We start from the raw sequence: 20,741 nt of genomic DNA on the forward strand, positions 1-20,741 counted from the left end.
TGAGAAGCTATGCCTACCCATGCCATCACTCGTCTCCACTGTGTTTTGAGGAGAATGTATTCGCCGGGTTAACATCCAGTCCAAACCTTCTCCTTTCATTTTTTCCTCACCCTACCTCACACCCATCAAGATTAATCTCAAGTTCATCTGGCTGACATTTTCTCTTCCAAAACTGATTTTCTGATATTTTCTTAGTTGAGTGTATTGTAGCCTTTCTACTCTTGAGGTTTATGAAACCTTTTCCACAGATCTACTACTACTTCTTATGCGAGTTTTAACATCACATGTAGGATAACAAAACTCCTGAAAAGGGACAAACCAGTTTCGCATTAGCCGCCCGCCCAAATTTAATATGACACCGATAAGAACATGGTCAGAAATAATAAAGGTATGCCTACTATGTCTCTATTTAAGGAACCTCAGCTTGTGCAAATCAAAGGCTAAGGTTCCTGCAGTGTTGTTTGTAGCGAGCAGTATCTGCAAACTTGGAAAAGATGAGAAAATAATGATAGACAGACCTAATAAAACAGGCCACTGCCAAAAAAGAGGAATTTTTGGGCCTTCAGTTAGCTTGGAATGTGTACCCTGTGGAAGGTAATATCTCTGGACCAGCACACAGATAATTTATCCCATGAACAATATTTAACAAAGGATGAGAAAAATAAAACACTTAGACAGTTCAAACTGTTTGTGCCTTTGTATTTGAAAAGCAATCAAGCAATGAAATGAACTGTAACTTACAAAGGTCTAGACAAAACCTAAAATTTAAAAACAAAGGTCCTGAGCTCCAGTCATGACACAAACGGTCACTTGGATTTCCGCTTCTGCTTTTGGTACCAATCGGGAACTTCTTTATTTGTCTGTAAATGAAAATAAGAGAAAGAAATAATATGAAAAGTGAAAGAGATTTGTTAATATACTCTCATCTATTTGACTTTCTCATGACTCATGGCTACATACTAGAACATATGCTCAGTTAGTGAAAAACTTCTATTTCACTAAATGATTTTTTAAAAAACTGTTCATCCTTTTATTTCTATTGCTTTGTCCTAACATGTGTCTAAGCACGTTCACATGGTGTGACTCATAAAAAGGGTGGTGCTACAACAGTCACTTACAAACACAGTGGGTTTGGGTTTGTTTGGTGATTCTTCTTCTGCTGTCCTGTTGATACGTTTGGACTGCTGTTTTTTCCCCAATCCAGAAGTCCTGATACCAGTTTTATCTGTTTCCAACAGGTTTAGAGCGTCTGCCTGTCTGGACCGCATGCTGATCAGGACCTGCTTCATCATGGCTAACTCCTGGAAAACCGCACAGTTCATAAAAGAAAAAAGAGGAAACAAGAGTAAAACAATAAATGAAGGAGTGTATGAGAAATTACTGGGAGTGTAGAGTCCAAAAGGCCACAGATTTCAACTATATAATCGTTTGATTTAACAAAAAAAAAAAAAGTAATTCTTCTCTTTTATCTTTATTAATGTTTTGTGAAACATTTGCTTTCAAGAATTCAGGTCGAAGAAACCAAACACAGTCCAGCGATGGGACGACTTGCACTAAGGGTCTGCAGGGATGGCAGCAGCGGCAACAGCAGCAGGGCAGAGAGGGGGACTCTCGGCCATTTCACGGTTCTATTTATCACCTCTGAGGACATGAGCCCTGGCATCTCGCACACACGCACGAGCACACACGCACACACTAGAGCACACACACACGCTAGTGGCATCCCAAATAGCCAAGCTGAGGAACAGCTGTCTATGACAGGGCACATACTTCATACAGCAAACGGCCTGCTTGGGAACATACTCCTGCGTGTACGCGCACGCGTGCCTACGATCATTAAGACGCTGCACTAAATTCTCCGGTGTAAAGATCAACATTAAATTAATCAGCAGCTATTACTTATAATTGATTAATACCGTTAAATTTCAGACAAAAATACCAAATGTTTTGTTTTTAAGAAAAAAAAAATTGTGTGAATTATCTGATTAAATTATAATTAGGTTTGTGTTCATTTATTTATTTATTTAAAGAAGACTTGAGCTCTAGGATATTATAAAGGAAAATTCCTAAATATTTACCAAAGACTGTTGGGGCCATAATTAAAGAGAGATATTAAATCTTTATATGTGTTGTTCCACTGAAGCATGGATTAACAGGTACGGTACCCACCTGGAGCAAGATACACTCAGACAATACAGTGGATGTCGCAGGTAACAGCTGCAAAACCTCATCACCGAAAACTAGATCTGCAATCATTAGTCATTAAATTCATGCAAACTGGGGAGTACTATAACAAAAAATAAATGTAATCTCTTTAGGTTTTAAACTCATACATTGCCAAAAAAACAATAAAAAACTCTGAGGTTTAAGTCATGAGCTTGTAGGAGAAAGAAAAAAAGAAATTGTGTCTCATCCCTGCAGCGGATGATGTGATCAAATTACAGCTTGCTTTACAATCTGGTTTAGCTACAAGTAAACTCTTGTGATTTGAGCTCAGAATTGCCACATTTCTGTCTGCACTTCAGAAGAAAACAACATGCTGAGCTGGAAGAGGTGACTGCTGTTTGGGGGTTTTACTGTTTACGTCAGTTGTGTGATGAAGTTGATCCAACACTTTGAAACTAAGAAACCAACCAACCAACCAGTCTTTCTTTCTTTCTTTTTTCCAGGTTTCTCACTTTTCATTTTGTGACCTTACTTTCAGAGAATACTCTGGCTTTTTTATGTTTACAGTGATGTGCTATTGAAATATCACTGCAGCTTATAATTAAGCCCCCTGGAGTCTATTTGTGTGGGGTTTGAAAAAAAAAAAAAGCTCCAACAAAAACTCCATACAACCACTGATAATATAAATAGCAATGTAGCTTTTCGAATAAATGTACCACCCACTCAGTTTACGAATATTTTATATCTTGATATCATCAGAAAGCATTCAGCAAATTGATTGCTAACAATCACATAAACACTAAACAAAACACAACCAGTAACCAACACTGTCCCTTTGTGTACCTCTTGATGGTTGAGAAGTCGCTCCAGATCAGCGGCCATGTTATTTTTCACCTGTTCCAGAGCGGTCCGCTCTTTCCTCAGAGAACTGAGGTCATATTCAAACACAGACAGAGAGATCAGATCTCTAGTTAATACAAAAAGTACACTTAATATTTATTCAGTAAGTATATGTAGTAAAATATTAACATGTCTTGAACAAAAATATTTAAAGACTGCAGAAATGGTAATATTAATGTCCTTCATGAAGCAGATTTAGTGGGTTTTAGTTTTTTTTATTGCTATTTTGCGTCAGGTCAGGAGATGGGACACACAGGATCAGATGTGAAGGTGTGGTATGCATCGTAATTTGAATGTTCATTCATTTGTGTATGCAAAAATAAACAAAAACGTTCATATAGATAAAAGCAACAGGACTTCAGTGCATCACGTAAAATTCTCCTGAGCTGTGCATCTGCAGCCAAACAGGTTAACCTTGCAGACCCACAGAGAAAACTTAAATGTTTCCGACAGGGAAAGTCTGACAGCATTTTTCTTTTTTTTTAACCCTTCTTGTTCCTGCACCTGGTGAGCGCTCCGTGGTAGCACACAGCAAGAGAAAACCTGCAGTCTGTCAATTTGCATTTTTGACAGGCTAAAATAGAGAGGGCACAACAGCAATTTAGGTCATTGCCAAGAACCTGTAAATGCACTCATGTGGGGACTTACATGCACGCATGCAGGTTTGCACAGACATAATGGGCTAGGTGTGAAAGGGACAAAAGATGAGACTATTGTATCAAGTGATTTACAAGATACAAAGTTTAACCAAACAAATTAGCAAAGGACGCTTTCCAAGAAGGAGAGAAGGCTGAACAACCTTCAGATGAAAAGGTCGTGAATGAATGTTTTTTTTTTTTTTTTTTTAAATGTAGTATGCAGCATTTGTACCTGACATTGCCCTCAAGTGAGGTGACACGCTCCTTCAGTATGCTGATCTGTGCATCCCTTTGTCTCACCGTCTCAATCAAGTAACTATAAGGTTGCTGCGTCTGCTGTAACAGCTGGTTGGCGGCCAACAACTGTGGAAAAAACAAAGTATGTGTTAACCTGAGCAGTTAGAGAGCAATTACTTCACGTATGTAATGTTTCGTTTGACTTGTGTAAATTTTTCATGGGTCTGTCAAACTGTTATCTCCGGCATTTTTCAAAGATTCAACTAAAGAAATTAGAAAAAAATGTGTTTTTCACAACACACGGCTAGTAACAAAGTGCTCAAAGATGCAATTTAAAACAGGTTCTTTGCAAAGTTGTCTGCTATGTGTAGACACAACACTACCTCATTCCTTAAGTTAGGTGCCTTTATTATGCTTGAATGATTCATAGGTCAGTGTTAAGTGGCTTAAACAAAAACATTCCCCTGGAAATGGTCAGGTACGATAACTTGATGGAAAAAGAGTGAAAAAGCAGCCAATTTCCACAAAAATGAGAAAAAAAACCTTTAAAAGACCTTTAGAAAACTAGTAGTGAAAATCAATTTATAAAAAAAACCAAAATATATTACAAGAACGTCTGACAGCTTAGAAGCAAAATATAAAGAAATCAGCGGTGGCTCAGTACAGTGCACAGTAATTGATAAACTAATGTCACACCAGTTAAGTAATTCTCTTTAGAAACTGGTTTTAGTTCATATTATAAAATTATATCAACTAAAATATTAGCAAATATTTCTGAATGATGCAAGATCTACAGTCATGGCATCTCTGATCTCATCAGGAGAAACTTGCATAAAAGTGAGTTTTTATGAAGGCATATCTAAACTTCAAGCTTTTTATGAAAAAAACAAAACAAAACATATCCATCAGTTGGTATTGTTCTTAAAATCTGCTGAACACTAGATAAAGTATGGGTGTTAAACATTAAACGGCTTTTACAACTGGCCGATAGTGAGTAGAACTGGGTGGAGGCTAAGGACAATCGTTAGTTAGTCAGGGCATTCGTGTGGGTGGTTTAGCAGTTAACACCCTGAGCCTTTCTAGTGAAAAGGAAGTATAATTTTTTCTTTTCTTGTATAGTCAGTGAATCATGAGTTATTCCAGATGAATGCCAGTTGATCACAGCTGACAGTTGAATGGTTGGCTTATTTAAATCCTGCCCATTCTGGCTTGCACAACCTCTCCTCTCATTGAGTTTATAATAATGAGTGAGGAGAAAGAAGAAGAAAAGAAAGGAAAACACAAGCACATTTGGCTGACAGAGCTATCAGGCTTATAATTCCAAGTCTTCCTGGATAAAATTTCCCATTAGTGCACGAGTGGCAGACACGTGACTTTACATACACATTTGTATACAGAGAGAATTCACACACCCAAACTTTAAGCTTCAGTGTTGCACACTCATACACAAACGCAACATACTGCCAAACGCAACAAAAGCTCAATGGCTGTCATGGTTTTTGGCAATACTTCCCACTGTATCAACAACGTTTGACAGGTATTATGACTAACTTCACATTCTTCTCATACAAAGTCTGCAATGCATGCTGTTTGTTTTTAAACAACCTGCCATTTTCGTCATTTGACTTCAAACGTGGAATCTGACAGTTTCATTGTTAAATGTTGACAGAAGATTCAGAAAAAAAGCAGGGGACCATCACAATGTGTCCCTAAGTGGGTTGGATGATACTCACTACTGTGCAAAAGTTTGGCCCTGAGGATGATATGAAAGAAATAATACCACAAATAAAGTCTTACACAACTACGCAGTAGTTAAGAATAAAATAAAAATAAAAATCCTCCTAAGCTCACTTGCGCATAATTTTTAAAGACACCTGGCACGTCTTCCAGGAGAACTCGCCATGCCACTTCTGAGGACTTAACCTGTGGCAGGTGCTTCTTTCTCTTTACGCAAATTCAGCGCCGTTGAGATCAGGATTCACCGTTATGGATATATTTGTGGTCACTGTCATGCTTACCCTTGTGAAGTACCTAAAACTTTGGCTTAGTACAGCACACACGCACACTCTGCCAAAATCATTTTTTCCATTCTTCAAGATGTGACCTAATGTCACGGCTCCAATGGCAGCCTTTCAAAGAGAAGTGATTATACCACAGTCGTGACAATGTGAGGAGGTAAATAGAGATGAGAGAGGAGCCATCAAGGTTGGGCTTTGTAATGACTTTCTTTTGTTACAAGAGGGAATACGTAAATCATTGTGACTTTGACAGAAAAAGTGGAATAAATTTAAGCAGAGTCGCTGTAGGAGTTTTGTCACGGCGGGAAAACAAGTGTTTGCAGGTACTGACTTGAAATGCTTTCAAGTTTGTTTTCCTTAGAAAACTCTCATATTAATGATGTTCTCCAGGGAACTTGATATTGTTTCAGGTGTTTACCTGTTCAGATATCTGCCCCGTCTGCGACTTGTGACTTTCCAACTCTCTCCTCAGTGATGTATTCTGCCTCTCGAGCTGCAGCACCCTGCGGGCCAAGTGAACGCTGCACAACAGCCACATAAAAGTTATGGGAATTTCAATCAACAAGACAAAAATCAACAAGATTACACTAGTGTGTATTTACACAATGCATCTTCTAGAGTCTGCTGCTAGGCAATGAGATTAATTTAGCCTTTTGGCTGCACATGCTGGAGATAAAAATCAAATAAAAGACTAAGTGGAAACATGTCCAGATGTTCTAGTTTGGTATTTCTAAGGAATTACTGTTAAACAACTGTTTAGTTCACAAGGCAAAAGACACCGTGTGGGTGACCGCCAAAGAAGAAAGCCACAAAGATGCACGATATGTGTCACATTTAAAGCATAAACAGCAAATTGTTTACCAGTATTGCAACATAAAGGGCAAAATTCAAAATCAAATACAAAGGAAAAGAATATATGACAATATAAATGATGCATTTCTTTAAACACTCAAAATATGTTTTGCAAATCTTATGCAGGATGCAAAACCTTAAAAGACCAACATTTGTGTTGCATCTTTTGCTTGAAATGCAGTGAAGTGCTTCATGTACTATACCTCTGTTTTAGTCTTCTTTTGGCCGTTGTAGGAACATTTGCCCCATAGCCATATGAGAACAAAACCCTCTCTGCCTCTTCTTCATTCTCAACTGATAAGAGATAATGGTACAACTGGAATTAGAGTATGTCTGCGGGGCTATTAAGATAAACAGGTACAAACATGTGGTTTGTTTTCTTTTCCTGCAAAGCTCAGGCATTTAAAAAGATCAAAAGATAAAACTGTATTAAGATTTTGTTGCCATCTTTCTATGTCAATCTCCCATTGACATAGAAAGATTATTATGTAATTTGTATTACACACATTTTTCCAATGTTAGGTTCCAGTTGAGTGCACTTGTTTGCTTTTGTCTGTCTGATTTCACAGATATGTGTTTAAAGTGGCTGTTTCCACAGAGATAATGCAATACTCTTACTTTCGGCGGCTTGCATGGTGACCTGGTCCAGCTCTTGCTCGAGCTTTTCATACGTTTCCAGGCGAGACGCCTGCTCAGCGTTCTGAGTCTGCAGCTCTGCTACCCGCCTCTCTGAGGAAGTTTGTAGCCTGTAAAACTCCTGAGTGAGGAGCTTAGCAGCAGGAGGAGAGACAGAGAGACAGACAATAATGTTCAAAACTATTGTTCTTAGTTGCACTTTAACACCTTTGTTTCCAAATTATGTCCGCAGAGTTATAGTTTATCAAGATCAGCTTTTTCCAAAATGATAAAAGTTATCTCACTTCAGTTATGTTTTGCTGTAAAATGAGGTTGTCAAACATGCCAACGCTATCAGTAAATCCTGTCATAAACCTGCCACGTATGACCTGTGCAACTGCCACAAGAGTTGACTTGAGTCCCCATGAGTTGTGCTTACTGACAGAGAGTCATTTGCACTGATGGCAACATTGCCATGTCAAGCTATCCCAGTGTAGGATGGTTTGTTAATGGAGGCGATTTAATATAAATTCTAATCTCTGCATTAAAACTCATGATATGAGCCCTCTTGCTTCTAGAATTCCCAGAGTATTTAAAATATTTTAATATAATATTGATATTTGGTCTCTCTGTATAGCTACAAAAATCACCATGCAAAATATCCCAATACTTTTTATTGATTGATTTATTTTTCCCCACCACCCCAAACTAACATAGTAGCAAAAAACCTTTCGCTATACAAAGATAAAATGGTTAATAAATGTTAAGGTAACCCTGGACACACACAAGGCTTTGAAATCTTTTGATACTGCCAAGTTTATAGAGACTGAAAGAAAATGTAAAATGCTGTGCCTCAGCCTGCTAGTAAAGACACCTATCGTATAAATTTGAGGCGATTTTCCAAAAGGTTGACCTCTGATCTTGACCCTGAGTTCAAGTTCATTGAGATGAGAAGTCACCTCGTTTCTAAGTTAACTTGAGTGTCTAAACCGCCCGCCCAGCCAGCAAGGTTACGACAATACCCCATCAAACTTTTACAGCTGAGGGGCAAGAATTTCCTGGATTGGATGAGTGCTTTTTTGCTTTTGCTTATTTTGCTTCTTGCCTATGCTGTTTTGCCAAACTCAGTTTGATGCTCATACTACCACACAGTTTGCTGCACAATCGAGCCTATATTTTACTTGTAGGTTTCATATATGGTTGCAGGCAGAAATTCATCGTAACAACAGGCTTGTAGGGAACAAGTACATTTACATATTTGACACACTTACATGTTTCAGACTATGAAACAAATTTTAGTATTTGAAAAAGACAGCCAGGTTTTAAATGACAATGTCATTTGTTACAGAGAAACAGCTATCTAAACCTAACCTAATAACTGGCTGTGCCTTCCTTGGAAGCAAGAATTGCAGTAACTTGGAAATAGTCTTACACATTGCTGTGCAGGAATTTTGGCCCGCACTTTCAGAAATTTTAATTCAGCCAAACAGGTGGGTTTTCATGCATGAATGGCCTGCTTAAGGTCATTCCAAGGCATCTTAATTGGATTTAAATGTGGGCTTTTGACTAGGTCACTCCAAAAACCTTCATTTTTCTTTGTTTTGTAGCCATTCAGAGGTGGTAGAGAGCTTCACGGTTCCACCAGTTGGCCATCACACTACACCACCACCGCACCACGTTTGACGGTTTGTATGATGTTCCTTTTATGAAATGCTGTGTTGCTTGTGTTATGAGACACAAATCTTCCAGAAAGTTTTCCCTCATAAGTCCATAGAATTTTCCTAAAAGTCTTCATCAACAGATCATCAAGATGTTTTTAGGCAAATATGAAATGAGCCTTTGTGTTCTTTTTGGTCGACAGTAGTTTTCTCCTCGGAAGTCTCCCATGGCCATTTTTCCCAGTCTCTTTCTTACTGTTGAATCACGAACGCTGACCCTAACTGAAACACATGAGGTCTGCAGTTCTTTTGTGTCCTCCTGGATGAGTCATTGATGCACTCTTAGAGTATTTGGTAGGACGGCCACTCCTGGGAAGGTTCTCTGTTTGTAATTAATAGATCTCACGATGGTTCACTGAAGTTCCAAAGCCTTGCCTTGGAAATTGCTTTTTAATCTTTTCCAGACTGAGTGACAATGACATTGTTTCTCATCTCTTCTTGAGCTTTTTTAGATGGTGGCATGTGATTTCTTGATTCAAGAGGTCTGGCAGGAATCAGGCCTGGGTGTGGTTAGTGAAATTAAACTTAGCTTTCCAAAATAAATGTGGTTAATTTTCTCACAGTTAATTAACAACTTAAAAAGGCAGGACAATAATTTTTTCAGACAGGGCCAGGTGGGTTTAACTCTTTTCCCCCCGACTAAATGAAATCACAATTTAAAAACTACATTTTGTATTTACTTGGGTTATCTTTGTTTAAAAGAAAATTTATTTGAGGATCTGAAACATGTAAGTGTAACAAAGATGCAATGTCCAATGCAAAAAGAGGAAGCTAGGAACTATTTGACGCTTGTCTTTTTAATCACAGTACACTATACTGGGAAGTTGTGGAGAAGTACCTAAACATTATTTATGTACTGAAGCCACAGGTCAATATTGTTATCGTTCAGATTAAACATAGAGTTCCTTCACTTACATACCCCTCTGAGTGTGTCTCTCCACCATGCCTCAGTTCATGTGCAGATGCATAATGAAACACATGCTCAAATACAGCTTATAAGATAATGACAAGATAAATAAGATAATGGCTAGATAGTAATTAACTGAAAAGAGAAGATGGCGTAATTACAGCACTGATAAATACGTTAAAGGGATAATGAAAATTTTTAACTGATTTTTCCCATTTGATTTAATCAACGGTGAACTACAAAGCATTACACGGACTTTTAATCAGAATGAATGTTCCACCATCGTAATCAAATGATGGATAATGGAGTAATATCTTGAGACGTAGGGTATATTTTTGTTCCCATTACATACATGATTACATAAACTTTGTTTTTGGATTAACTTGTTAGAAATTGTTTCCTTTTACCATTTTTCCTTTTCAACATTTACTCGAAAAATAGATCAGGAGAAAAGAAAGATCAGACGGAGACAAAAAGCAAGCCTTGCAATCACAGCGTTAATTTAAAAATAAATAAATAAATAAATAAAGCATTTTTCTCCTTTTAAGAACACGTGATGTGATGAGAGGTGCATCCAGACATCAAGGACTAATTGCACTTAGTGTACTTCTTTCATAAGTACGCTTGATTCATTGGACACAAATAAAAATGAAGCCACTGGAGCGATTTATGAAGACGGATAGCCGTGTTAATTTTTAAGTACTATGGACGGACTTGATTTTAGGCTTCAGTTGTGCATATTTGGTTGTAATAACAACATCGTATGTTTGTGGGCAACGTTTCTCCCGTCTGTGCCAAACAGATCATTTTTGACTGACTGATAATTAGGAGTAGACTAGAAGCACCAACTTTGTTATCAAAGAAGTGTTCAAGGTGACAATCAGACTGAGGTAATCTTGAATTAAATAAGAAGACTGAGAGAATTTTTAAGTTGTGTGCTACTCTCTGTAATGAATGCTCCACAGACCTCAGCAGGATGCACTGAACCTGCTTTTAAAAATTCTAGGAGAAATCCAATTACTAATACGAATAAACAACCTGTAACATTAACTCAAGCAGAAAGTAAAACAAACACACTAGTAATTGGGTATCCCATCATTTTATGTCTGAGTACCTCTAGTTTCTTCTGCTGTTTCTCACACTCCAGCTGACACTGAGCTAGGGCTTTAGCCGTCTCATCCTTGACCATATTAGCACGCTCAGCTTCAAAAGAGTGCAGCTTGGCCTGGTTGGATAGTTCTGCCACCCGGCTGTCTGTACCCAGCTGCAGCTGACGGAACCTAGAGTAAGAAAAGATGGAGATAAAGTCACACACCTCACTAGATATTAAAGATAATTTTTGTATTTTTTTTTTTAAATGCTACAACATGTTTTGGTACAAAGAGACTATGTGGACTAGATAATAAAGGAGCACAGTGTGCTTCTCACACAAAAGGTAAACTCAGCTGTAGGCTGGTGGTTGAGCTCAGGCATGCCCGGTGGTTTTAAACAAACGCTGCAACTTCTTCCGTAACAGGGACTCAATTACATTTTGCGGTAAATGTCTTAAAAGCATGCTCCTTTGGAAACTGGCAAAGAAGCTGTCAGTTGGTATACTTTAATTCCCCATTGTACACTATTGTGAAATGAAGTTTAATTTGCGCCTCCACCGCTACACAAAGTCATTTAGCAGGAAGTTTGCTTGTTACCATTTCTTCAGTTGTGCTTGCAGCAGTTTTTGATTTTGTTCCATCTACAGTGATTAAGTTGGCACCAGTAAAAGGTTTTTCCATATAACCTAACCAATTAGACAAGAACAAAGGGACCGAAAGTGCCCTGCAGTTAATGTCGGATATAGAATATAAAGACAGAGGTGCTTTTATTTTCATTTTGATCCAATTTTCTATGCATGTAAATGCAAAGACATAACAAACTGGTTGGTTATTTTAATCTTTCCAGTCATTTATCAGGCTGAAACAGCAAATGGATCCTGATGAATCGAGCAGCATGTGTAAGACTGTTAGATAAGTAAGAAAAATAACTTGAAGATATCACTTCCCGCTCGAGAGAAATTATAAACTCAATTTTTTCGTGACTAATTAAAAAAGGGCAACGATTTTTCTGCAGCCTTTAAAGTACAACACGAGCAGACAACAGTTTCAAGCTCACTTCTCCTCCCTAGGCAGTGTTCGAGCATGCACACACAGACCCCATCAAGTCGTGGAGGTTGGTTGGATAATATTAATAACTCTCGATTACAGCTGACCTGATAAGATTTCATCATCCATAGTGCGCAGGCCTGAGCTATGTGCTCACAGTGATAGACGTGTACACATGGTGGACATTTTATGCCTTCTATTATTCATCGTGGCCGCAATATGGAAGCAAAGAAGTAAAAATTTCTTTGGAAAACAATGCTACCCTTCCGGAAGGCTCATTAGCTGCATTTATTCTTGTGCTTTTAAATGGCAAATTTATGACAGTGGCAAATAAGAGTACGTGACACTCAAGCTACCCAAGGCAGCATTGCTGCAGCAAAGTCTGTCAGGAAGGTGAAAACGGAAAACTGTGCTCAACACTTTGCCTTTGTTTTGGACAATCGGATCGCTAAGGTTCAAGCTGGCCCTTTAGGCTTAAATTAACTGACGCCATTTCAGGCTTCTCACCCTCATTCTTTGCCCCAGAAATAGGGGCATGCGTGGGGTTAGGGGTTAAGGGCTTGAGGCTAGCATCTGTCATTGCTGGCTTGCGATGTGATATAGAGAGGGAATGTGATCGCTGTAGAGAGAGTCCAAGGGAGAGTGAAGTGACTTTGTGCATGTGTGTGTATGTGTGTGTGTGTGTGTGTATGGAAAGACTAACAGCTGGTGGTTTGGATGTAGAGAAATGCATGGCATGTAGTAGTAACCCAGGACTGGGACACTACTACTACTGCTGCTGCTGCTGCTGCTGTGTAAGTGGCTCTGTTTGTGTGTTGCAGAGACACTTAAAGTGAAAAAAATAAAGATTTATGACATGAGAAATGAGAATTCTTGATGGTGCAGAAAGAAATTTCTCCACGTAAATAATTGTTAGTTTTAAAATGTGGTTTCAAAAGGGAGTCTTGAGAAATCAGGTGCAAAGACACATACCATGTGACTAATGACACGACTGAAATGCTACCTCCAATAAAAAAGAAATCTTACACCTTAAGTATTTATGTGCTGGCGTGTTCATCAGGGCTCACAATATTTCTGTAGCAATTTTCATGCAATTTTTAAAACTTCTTACAAGGCTGTGGCCCAGAGGCACCTTTCCAGGCTATACTGAGATGGCCTCTGTGGCCTGGAGCAGAGATAGAGACTAGCTGGTCAGACACTAATCACTCAGAAGGAGGGTGGAAAAGGAAAAAATATACTAGAAAAACAACTTCATTTTTTTTTTTTTAAAACCTACAAAATCTGAAAAAACCCCACATAGTTTAAGCATTAAAAGGCAACAAAACTTGATTACTAAACTCACTTTCTCTTAATAGCAATTTCAAAATCTCATCTTATTTCCTCAGCAAATATCGTCAGTGCCACCAAATAATCGGTGCCTCATTTTGCTTTTTACCTGTGCTGTTTCTGCTTTTACAGGCCAAGACACTGGCTGCTTAGGACCTCTTTTTATAAAGTAAACTGACTTCCGAGCAACCTTTTGATCTCTCTGCTACAGCAAAGCCTTCATGTGATCTTTAGTAAGAGATGGTAAACCACAGCCACCAAAGTCCTGCCGCGCCCACAACATTTGCTAATGACAGGCGGCCAGTGGCTCGCATGTCAGCGTCAAAGCAAGTACAAGCTCACAGCTTTAAAAGAAACAGAAGAAACACGGTGAGAACTTAATCTTTATAAAAAGCACAGCAATCAAGCTGGCTTTATTAATCAAACTAGTTTGGCTTCTTTGGCTTCTTTGGCTGGCAAACACAAAATACAATGAATTATGCAAATGGGTTCCAAATATTTCATGGTTAACAACGACAACAAAGAGTCGTTCCAGATGCCCTCAGTTACCCTCAGGTAGAGTTTCTTAAGTAGCCAACATTGGAAGGTGTTAACTAACCACGACGCTACCTGTCACATTAACAAATCTTTCTCACGCAGCTGGAAACAAAAACAGATTTTAGTAGTCTAAAGCAGAGGTCCCCAACCATTTTTTGCGCCACGGACCGGTTTATGCCTGACAATATTTTCATGGACCGGCCTTTAAGGTGTCGCGGATAAATACAACAAAATAAAACTAGTACCGGTACTGAAAAAAAGAAAATTTATTCATAACACACGTGAAAAGACCAAGCAACCGAGTAAACGATAAAAACGATAACAAAATAACGCTGAAAAGAGATAAAAACCCTGAAAACTATACATTTCACACCTGAGCCTCAACTCTCGCGGCCCGGTACCAAACAACTCACGGACCGGTACCGGTCCGAGGCCCGGGGGTTGGGGACCGCTGGTCTAAAGTATGTAATCATGTGACCAAGCACTTTTTTCCACTTTCATGTGTGGTATTTTCAATTGTAACTAAGAATTTGTACTCATTATATCGCTGCTTGCACGGATAAAAATGTTGATATTTATTCTAAAACTACCAGTTTTCATGTTATTTAAAACCTCCCATTTTGAACCGCATTAAAAAATCTAGTTTATACAAGAAAAAATAAAAGAAGTTACCCCTAACATGCATTTAACAAGGTGCACAGACGGTCCCATTTTCCCACTTACTTTTTTTAGCACTCTCTCTCTTTGTTTTTTAATCAAATTAAGACTGAGAGAATTTTATTAATAATCAATAAAATAACTTCCACTTATCTTCTTGACTACAAAAATGACCTAAAGGGAGACTTCTGAGTCAGAAGTCTCCCTTTAGGTCATTTTTTCTGACTTCTGTGCATGACATGGAGTGACAGGGGAAAAAAACATGTCAGTGTTGCGCTTTAAGCATGTGACAGATGATAAAACTCACTGCTCCAGCAGTTGGTCATATCTGGACTGGGCATCTCTCTCAGCAGCCACTGCTCGGTCTCTCTCCAGCACCGCGCCGTCTCTGGCCTCGCGCAAGTTCCTGATCAAACACACACACACACACAGTTGAAAGACACTCTCATTCCTGTGGAGAGCAATGATTTTAATCATTCGAAGATATGCTGCTATTTTCTTAGTTTTTGAGGTACTGTTACATTGTAACATTGTAACAGCTCTTTCTTCTCTTAAATATCTGTGTAGGCACAAGTAAATACAGTAACAGACAAATGTTATGTTATTTTACTGACCTTTTTTTGAACATGTATATATAAAGAAAAAAAAGAAAAGAAAAGAAACATTAAGTTGACACGAATAAGTATATAATCACACAACTTACACACTCACAAAGGATCAGGGTGAAGTTTACTGCGAAATTTGCTTTACTCTATGTTAGATAAGATGAAAAATAAAAAGACCAAGTGTAGTGTGTGCACAATTATTCTACTTTTTGCTGTTCTCTAATTCACCACAAGTAGCTCTACATATTTTAACAATGCAAATATTTATGTTTGATGTCTTGTTTCTTCTCCTCCTCCCGGGGATCTTTTGCTTTTTAGGTGAATTTGCAAACCACAACATCATTGAGTCACCAGCCTCTTCCCTAATGCAATGCTTCAATTTGTAATTATAAACCACTCACTGACTCTTAATGAGTAATGAATAATGTTTGACTTTACTTGGTTTAAACAGCACCCCTGATATTCAGTTTTTCAGCAGTTATACTAAAAGACGCTGATACCTGTTTTCCCTCTCATACATCTCCCTGGAGGTTCTCTGCAGGTTGTCTATCTCCTGACTTGTTTTCAGCCTGATGTTCTCCAACTCCTCTCTTAATTTGCTCTCATATTCTGACTTGTAGTGGTCTCTGTAGAGAAAAGAAGATAAAAAAAATGTTTTTTTTAAATGAACAGAGCATTATACGCAGAAGCTTTCTTCATGTGGGTGAGGTCATAAGAACTGAGATCAGAATACAGCTGGCAGATACTGCGTATCATCATCTAATTTTTATTGACTATTATAATACTTGCACAGCTTACTTCTTCCATATCAAAGCACTAGAATAGTGGCTTCTTATGAGAAGCATAAAAGAACAAAAACAGCAAAGCCGAACCTGGATGCTACATATTTTTCATAGGCGTCTTCCCTGGCTTTTTTAGTGTCTTCTAATTGTACCTGGTCAAAAAAACAGAAACAAAGGTGAAAGCAAACCACACGGGGACTTCTTGTGTTACTATAAGCATTTTGCCAAAGAACTGTCTGAACCTGCAATCTCTCCAGGCGGTCTTCTTCATGTGCACAGCGAACACTGAGTTCCACATTCTGCCTGTGCAGGTACTCCTTGTCCTTCTGCAGGAGTGTCACTGATTGTTGCAATGTTGCCACCTGGAGGACACGAAGGAAGAATACATTTAAAAAACAAAAAACTATTAACACAGAACCATGAAAGAAAGATTTAGAGGGTATTACGAGGAAAGCATCTGTGTGATGCACCTCTTTGCTGAGTGTGTCCCTTTCTCTGGTCACTGCAGCGTGAGACAAGTCTACGGCCTCATATCTCCTCTTTAACTCCTTCAGCTCTGCTTCAAAGTTGTCGCGCTCTCTATAAAACACAACATCAGGAGTGGACACAAATTTAAACTTACAAGTTCAAAATTTAAATATAAAGGTAAGTTTAAATTCATCATCTCCTACTTGTTGTTTTCTGAGGGGAAAAGGGGTTTGGAGCTTGTTGTTTCCAGTTTATTAGATAATATCATAGTGAAATGCTGCTCTTTGAAACATTACATAATATTAAAGTAATTAAAATGATAGCAAACAAAAACTGACGGCTGGTTTTCCTTTTTTAAATAAAACACAAAGGCTCCTGGCGTCCTACTTTTCCACCACATCTATTACAGACATGCTGTTACGCCAGACGATCCATTAAGTGTTTCAACGCCAGTATCAAATGTTACAATGCACTGTTTTCAAAGGATCTGACTCACAGTAGTCAAATTTATAATGTGTTCTTTCATTACTGTTATAGAAGAAAAAGCAGCGGGCTGCTCTTAAATCTACAATACAGTTCTGCATTTTTTCCCCATGTACTGTTTAAAAATTGTGTTTCTGGGACAAGGACAGAGCCTAAAATATGTACTGTGGCCTTCGTGGGAAATATAGAAAGCTCATAAGCTGACCTCTGATTAGCAAATGTCACATAAGCAAACACACCGTTTGATGTTTGGGTAGTTTTCTCTGCGGTAGTCGCCATCTTGGATCTGCTGTTTGGTGTCAGCCAGTTCTAAGGTCAATCTCTGACTCCTCATCTCCAGCTCTGTACGCAACCGCCGCTCTTCCTCGTAGCTCTTTGAGGACACATGCACAGAAAAGACAATACTGATAATACAAGAAGCACCTTATCTACTACGACTATTAGTATTATTAGCATTATCATCATCATTATTAGCATTAGCATTATTATTATTAGATGTGATAAGACACATTCCCGCATTCAGCACGAGGTGATGCGCAATTTTACAGCCAGACGTCTCCAAATCACAAACCGAAACCTTGCCAAGAAAATAAGGCATCCGAAAGAAATACTAGGAATTCTGCTACTAGTATTCCTTGGACACTGGAAGGAATAATAACGAAAAACTGAAAGATTAGGATTTCAGGAAGAATCCAGTCCAGGCACTCAATGTAGGAGCAACTGATAAAAAGGTCTTTGTTTTTAGTGAGCTAGAGGAATTAGAATATGTACACTAGCATGTATTGGCTTGTGTGTTCTTCAGGGTGCGGGACGTCTACGTTTAAAAAAAAAAAGAAAAAAAAAAAGTAAAATCACCTGTCACACAGCAATGTTTAGATGCCCTGTGGCATTTTCATCTTAAAGCATCTCTTGCCAAGAAGAGAATTAGGACAGGATATTTTCCACAGTTTTCCCATTCTCAGATGTTCCGAACACAAGGAAATAGTCTGCTTTTAAGACATCCAAACTACTGTGTGGGTAATACAAGCATGCTGTTTGGATAGTGCACATGTGGAAGCACACATGATATCCACTCAGTAATGCAGTACAGGAATATTACCTGTGCTATTTACTATCTGTAACAAAGCAACAGCATGCCTACTTTTTACTATGGAACCGTCAAGTTAAATACCAGCATGTCTGGTCCGACTGTGTCAGACATTTGCGTTCTCACATTCACCTCCTTAGGGTGAAAACTGCTTAGCCAACATCCCTCCAGCAGCCCGAGTCTGAATTCATGACATTTTTTTGGCATATTATAACCCTGCTGTCAGCATGACACAGCATTTTCTCATCATTGTGTCATGCATGCCTACGGGGTGTCTGGTAGTTGTATTGACTGTACTGTTTTTGTTTAACTCACACCAATATCATTCTCAACACTGCAGTTTTTAACATGACCACTGAAAAGTCGCTACGATTGACGCTTTTAGCACACCTTGACCATCTGCGATCTTTGTTTTTACATTTCCTAAACAAGTGACTCAAAGTCTGAGTGTTTCAAGTATGTTGCTTTAAACATAACAAAAGAAAATAAAGACAAAAAAGAACAAGTGTTTGATATGCTACGTAAACAATTATGTGAACACTTTGCACAAGTGCTGCTAGGTTGGGTTTGTGTGTTTTACCTCAATCAGTGTCTTCATCTTGGTTCTGTGCATACCCAGCTCTTCTGTTACACTGCTGTCCTTCAGACTAAGCTCAACCAGCTGGGCCCGCAGAGGAGTCACTACCTCATAGAAACGCATCTAGGGACACAGCACAAAGAAAACATCACCTTGTTTCTTGATTTCTTTATATGTTGTCCTTTCTAATGACCAATAGAAGACCACCTCATACTCACAGCTACATATTCCTGTATAGATATTTTGTCCTCAGGAAGACCACGAAGCTCCTGGTATCTGTCCTGGGAGAGGTCCAGATCCCTGAGAGATCTCCTCAGTTCTCCAGCCTTCTCACACAGCTGTCGGTTAGTCTCCTCCAGCTGCTGCTGCCTGAGCAGGATGGCCTCCATCTCCTGCTTACGCAGAGCCTGCTGCTTCCTGGTGATGACAGCCTTTTTTAACAAAGTTGACATTTGACCTCAGCAGCTAAATGATGGGACGGAGGGTATATGTAGTTGTATTAGTTAGAAATTACATTACAATGCACTATAGAAGCTCTGCTTATGCACGTTAAAGCACACATAATTGTGTACTTTAACATGCATAACACGCAGGTCCTCTTTCACTGCATCCATCAATCTTCTCTGTGGTATTCCTGTTTTCCTCCTGCCTGGCATCACCATAAGACCTTGACCTCCAATCCCAGATCCAACAGGATTAGAAATGGTTCAGATTAAGCAGTTTGTATACAAAGTTAGAAAGGCAAGGTTAACATGGTTTAGACACGTGCAGTGCACGGATAACTGATATATCTGATATAATTGTCCGATATATCAATTATCAATCACTGGACATACTGTATCAATTATTCACGCACTGTACGTGTCAAAACCATGTCAACCTTGCCTTGTTGGAAATACTGCTCAATAGCCTGAGCTGTATATGCATTTCTTGCTCCCAAACATGACACTGATGCTACAAAGGGCACAGGGCAGACACAACATCCTTGTGTGATGTAATACAATGAGATATGGGGGCAGGGGCCACGTCTATAAGAGTGCTGCTTTATATGCACACATAAAGACTTCAATTTAAGTCTTTATGTCTCGGAAAATATAACTAGTCATGAAACCCCTGCTCTGGTTGTGTCCTTTCTCACCTGTTCTCCTCCTGAGTAAGTTTCAGCTGGTTATCCAGTCTTAGGACCAACACTTGTTTCTGATGCAGGGCGTCATTCAGCCTCTCCTCCAACTCCTCAATCTGAAACACCAGATATTTTATTATAGACGCTTTAATTCAATCACAAAACTATTACTGCAACAATGATGCTGCAGTACCAGGTCGTTTTTCTCCTAACCAGGGGAAAAGTTATCTGCAGAAACACTGTCTCCATTTCCCACCCCAAGTCTACCTTTGACATATGATCGGCCTTCATGTTGTCTATGATGAGATTCTTCTGAGATAGCTCGATTTTAAGCAGCTGGATGTTGTGCAGCAGCTCCTTCCTCTCGATCAGCTGGCGGGTCACCTTCTGGGAGCCGTTCCGCTGCTCGTCGGACGAGGAGACATCCTCGGTGGTGGGCACGGTAGTCTCCAAGCTGATGTCCTCAGACTCTAGGTCCAAAGAGCTGGAGACGTTGGCTGCAGTCGGCTTGAGATGCTGCTTCTTCGGAGGCATTTTGTATCGTTTTGAATCCTGATTCTGACTCCTCGGTACCTCTCTGGCTAAACAGCTAAACACTGGCAACCAGCGTTAAACAAAGAGGACATGAACTTCATGCTGAATTGCAGTGACACCCCGGACTCAAAAAGAGAAGCCACAGAATTGTTTTTGTTTTCAAGGGTCCCGCTCTGAGCTGCCTGCTAGCCGCCACCGGCTCGACTTCTATGTGGGTTCAGCTACAGCGCCCTCTGTAGTAATAACCGTGAAGTGCAATCGCCATATAGTTCTCTGTACGTGATAACGATATACCGTCGTGCAGTACCCCCTCCTAACACGGGGGTCGCTATAATAACAACAGCGACAAATAATTCAACTGCTTCCTTTAAGA

At 39.2% G+C, this 20,741-nt stretch overlaps 1 protein-coding gene across 1 annotated transcript; it reads right to left on the reverse strand.

The window, feature by feature from the left end:
• Positions 1 to 678: 678 nt before the first annotated feature.
• On the reverse strand, positions 679 to 20,599 carry pibf1 (progesterone immunomodulatory binding factor 1). Its single transcript, XM_082557451.1, has 18 exons — positions 20,102 to 20,599; positions 19,850 to 19,950; positions 18,930 to 19,128; positions 18,715 to 18,834; positions 17,287 to 17,420; positions 16,567 to 16,675; positions 16,339 to 16,458; positions 16,187 to 16,248; positions 15,815 to 15,940; positions 15,017 to 15,115; positions 11,166 to 11,331; positions 7,430 to 7,580; positions 7,015 to 7,105; positions 6,378 to 6,480; positions 3,937 to 4,067; positions 3,010 to 3,094; positions 1,119 to 1,301; positions 679 to 860 (listed from the first exon to the last, which is right to left on the reverse strand). Exons 1-18 carry the CDS (start codon positions 20,366 to 20,368, stop codon positions 807 to 809), a joined length of 2,301 nt encoding a protein of 766 aa, XP_082413577.1. The 5' UTR covers positions 20,369 to 20,599; the 3' UTR covers positions 679 to 806.
• Between the last annotated feature and the right edge of the window lie 142 nt (positions 20,600 to 20,741).

Source organism: Aulonocara stuartgranti (genome assembly GCF_965226115.1).
Source record: "Aulonocara stuartgranti genome assembly, chromosome: 13".
Taxonomy (NCBI): domain Eukaryota; kingdom Metazoa; phylum Chordata; class Actinopteri; order Cichliformes; family Cichlidae; genus Aulonocara; species Aulonocara stuartgranti.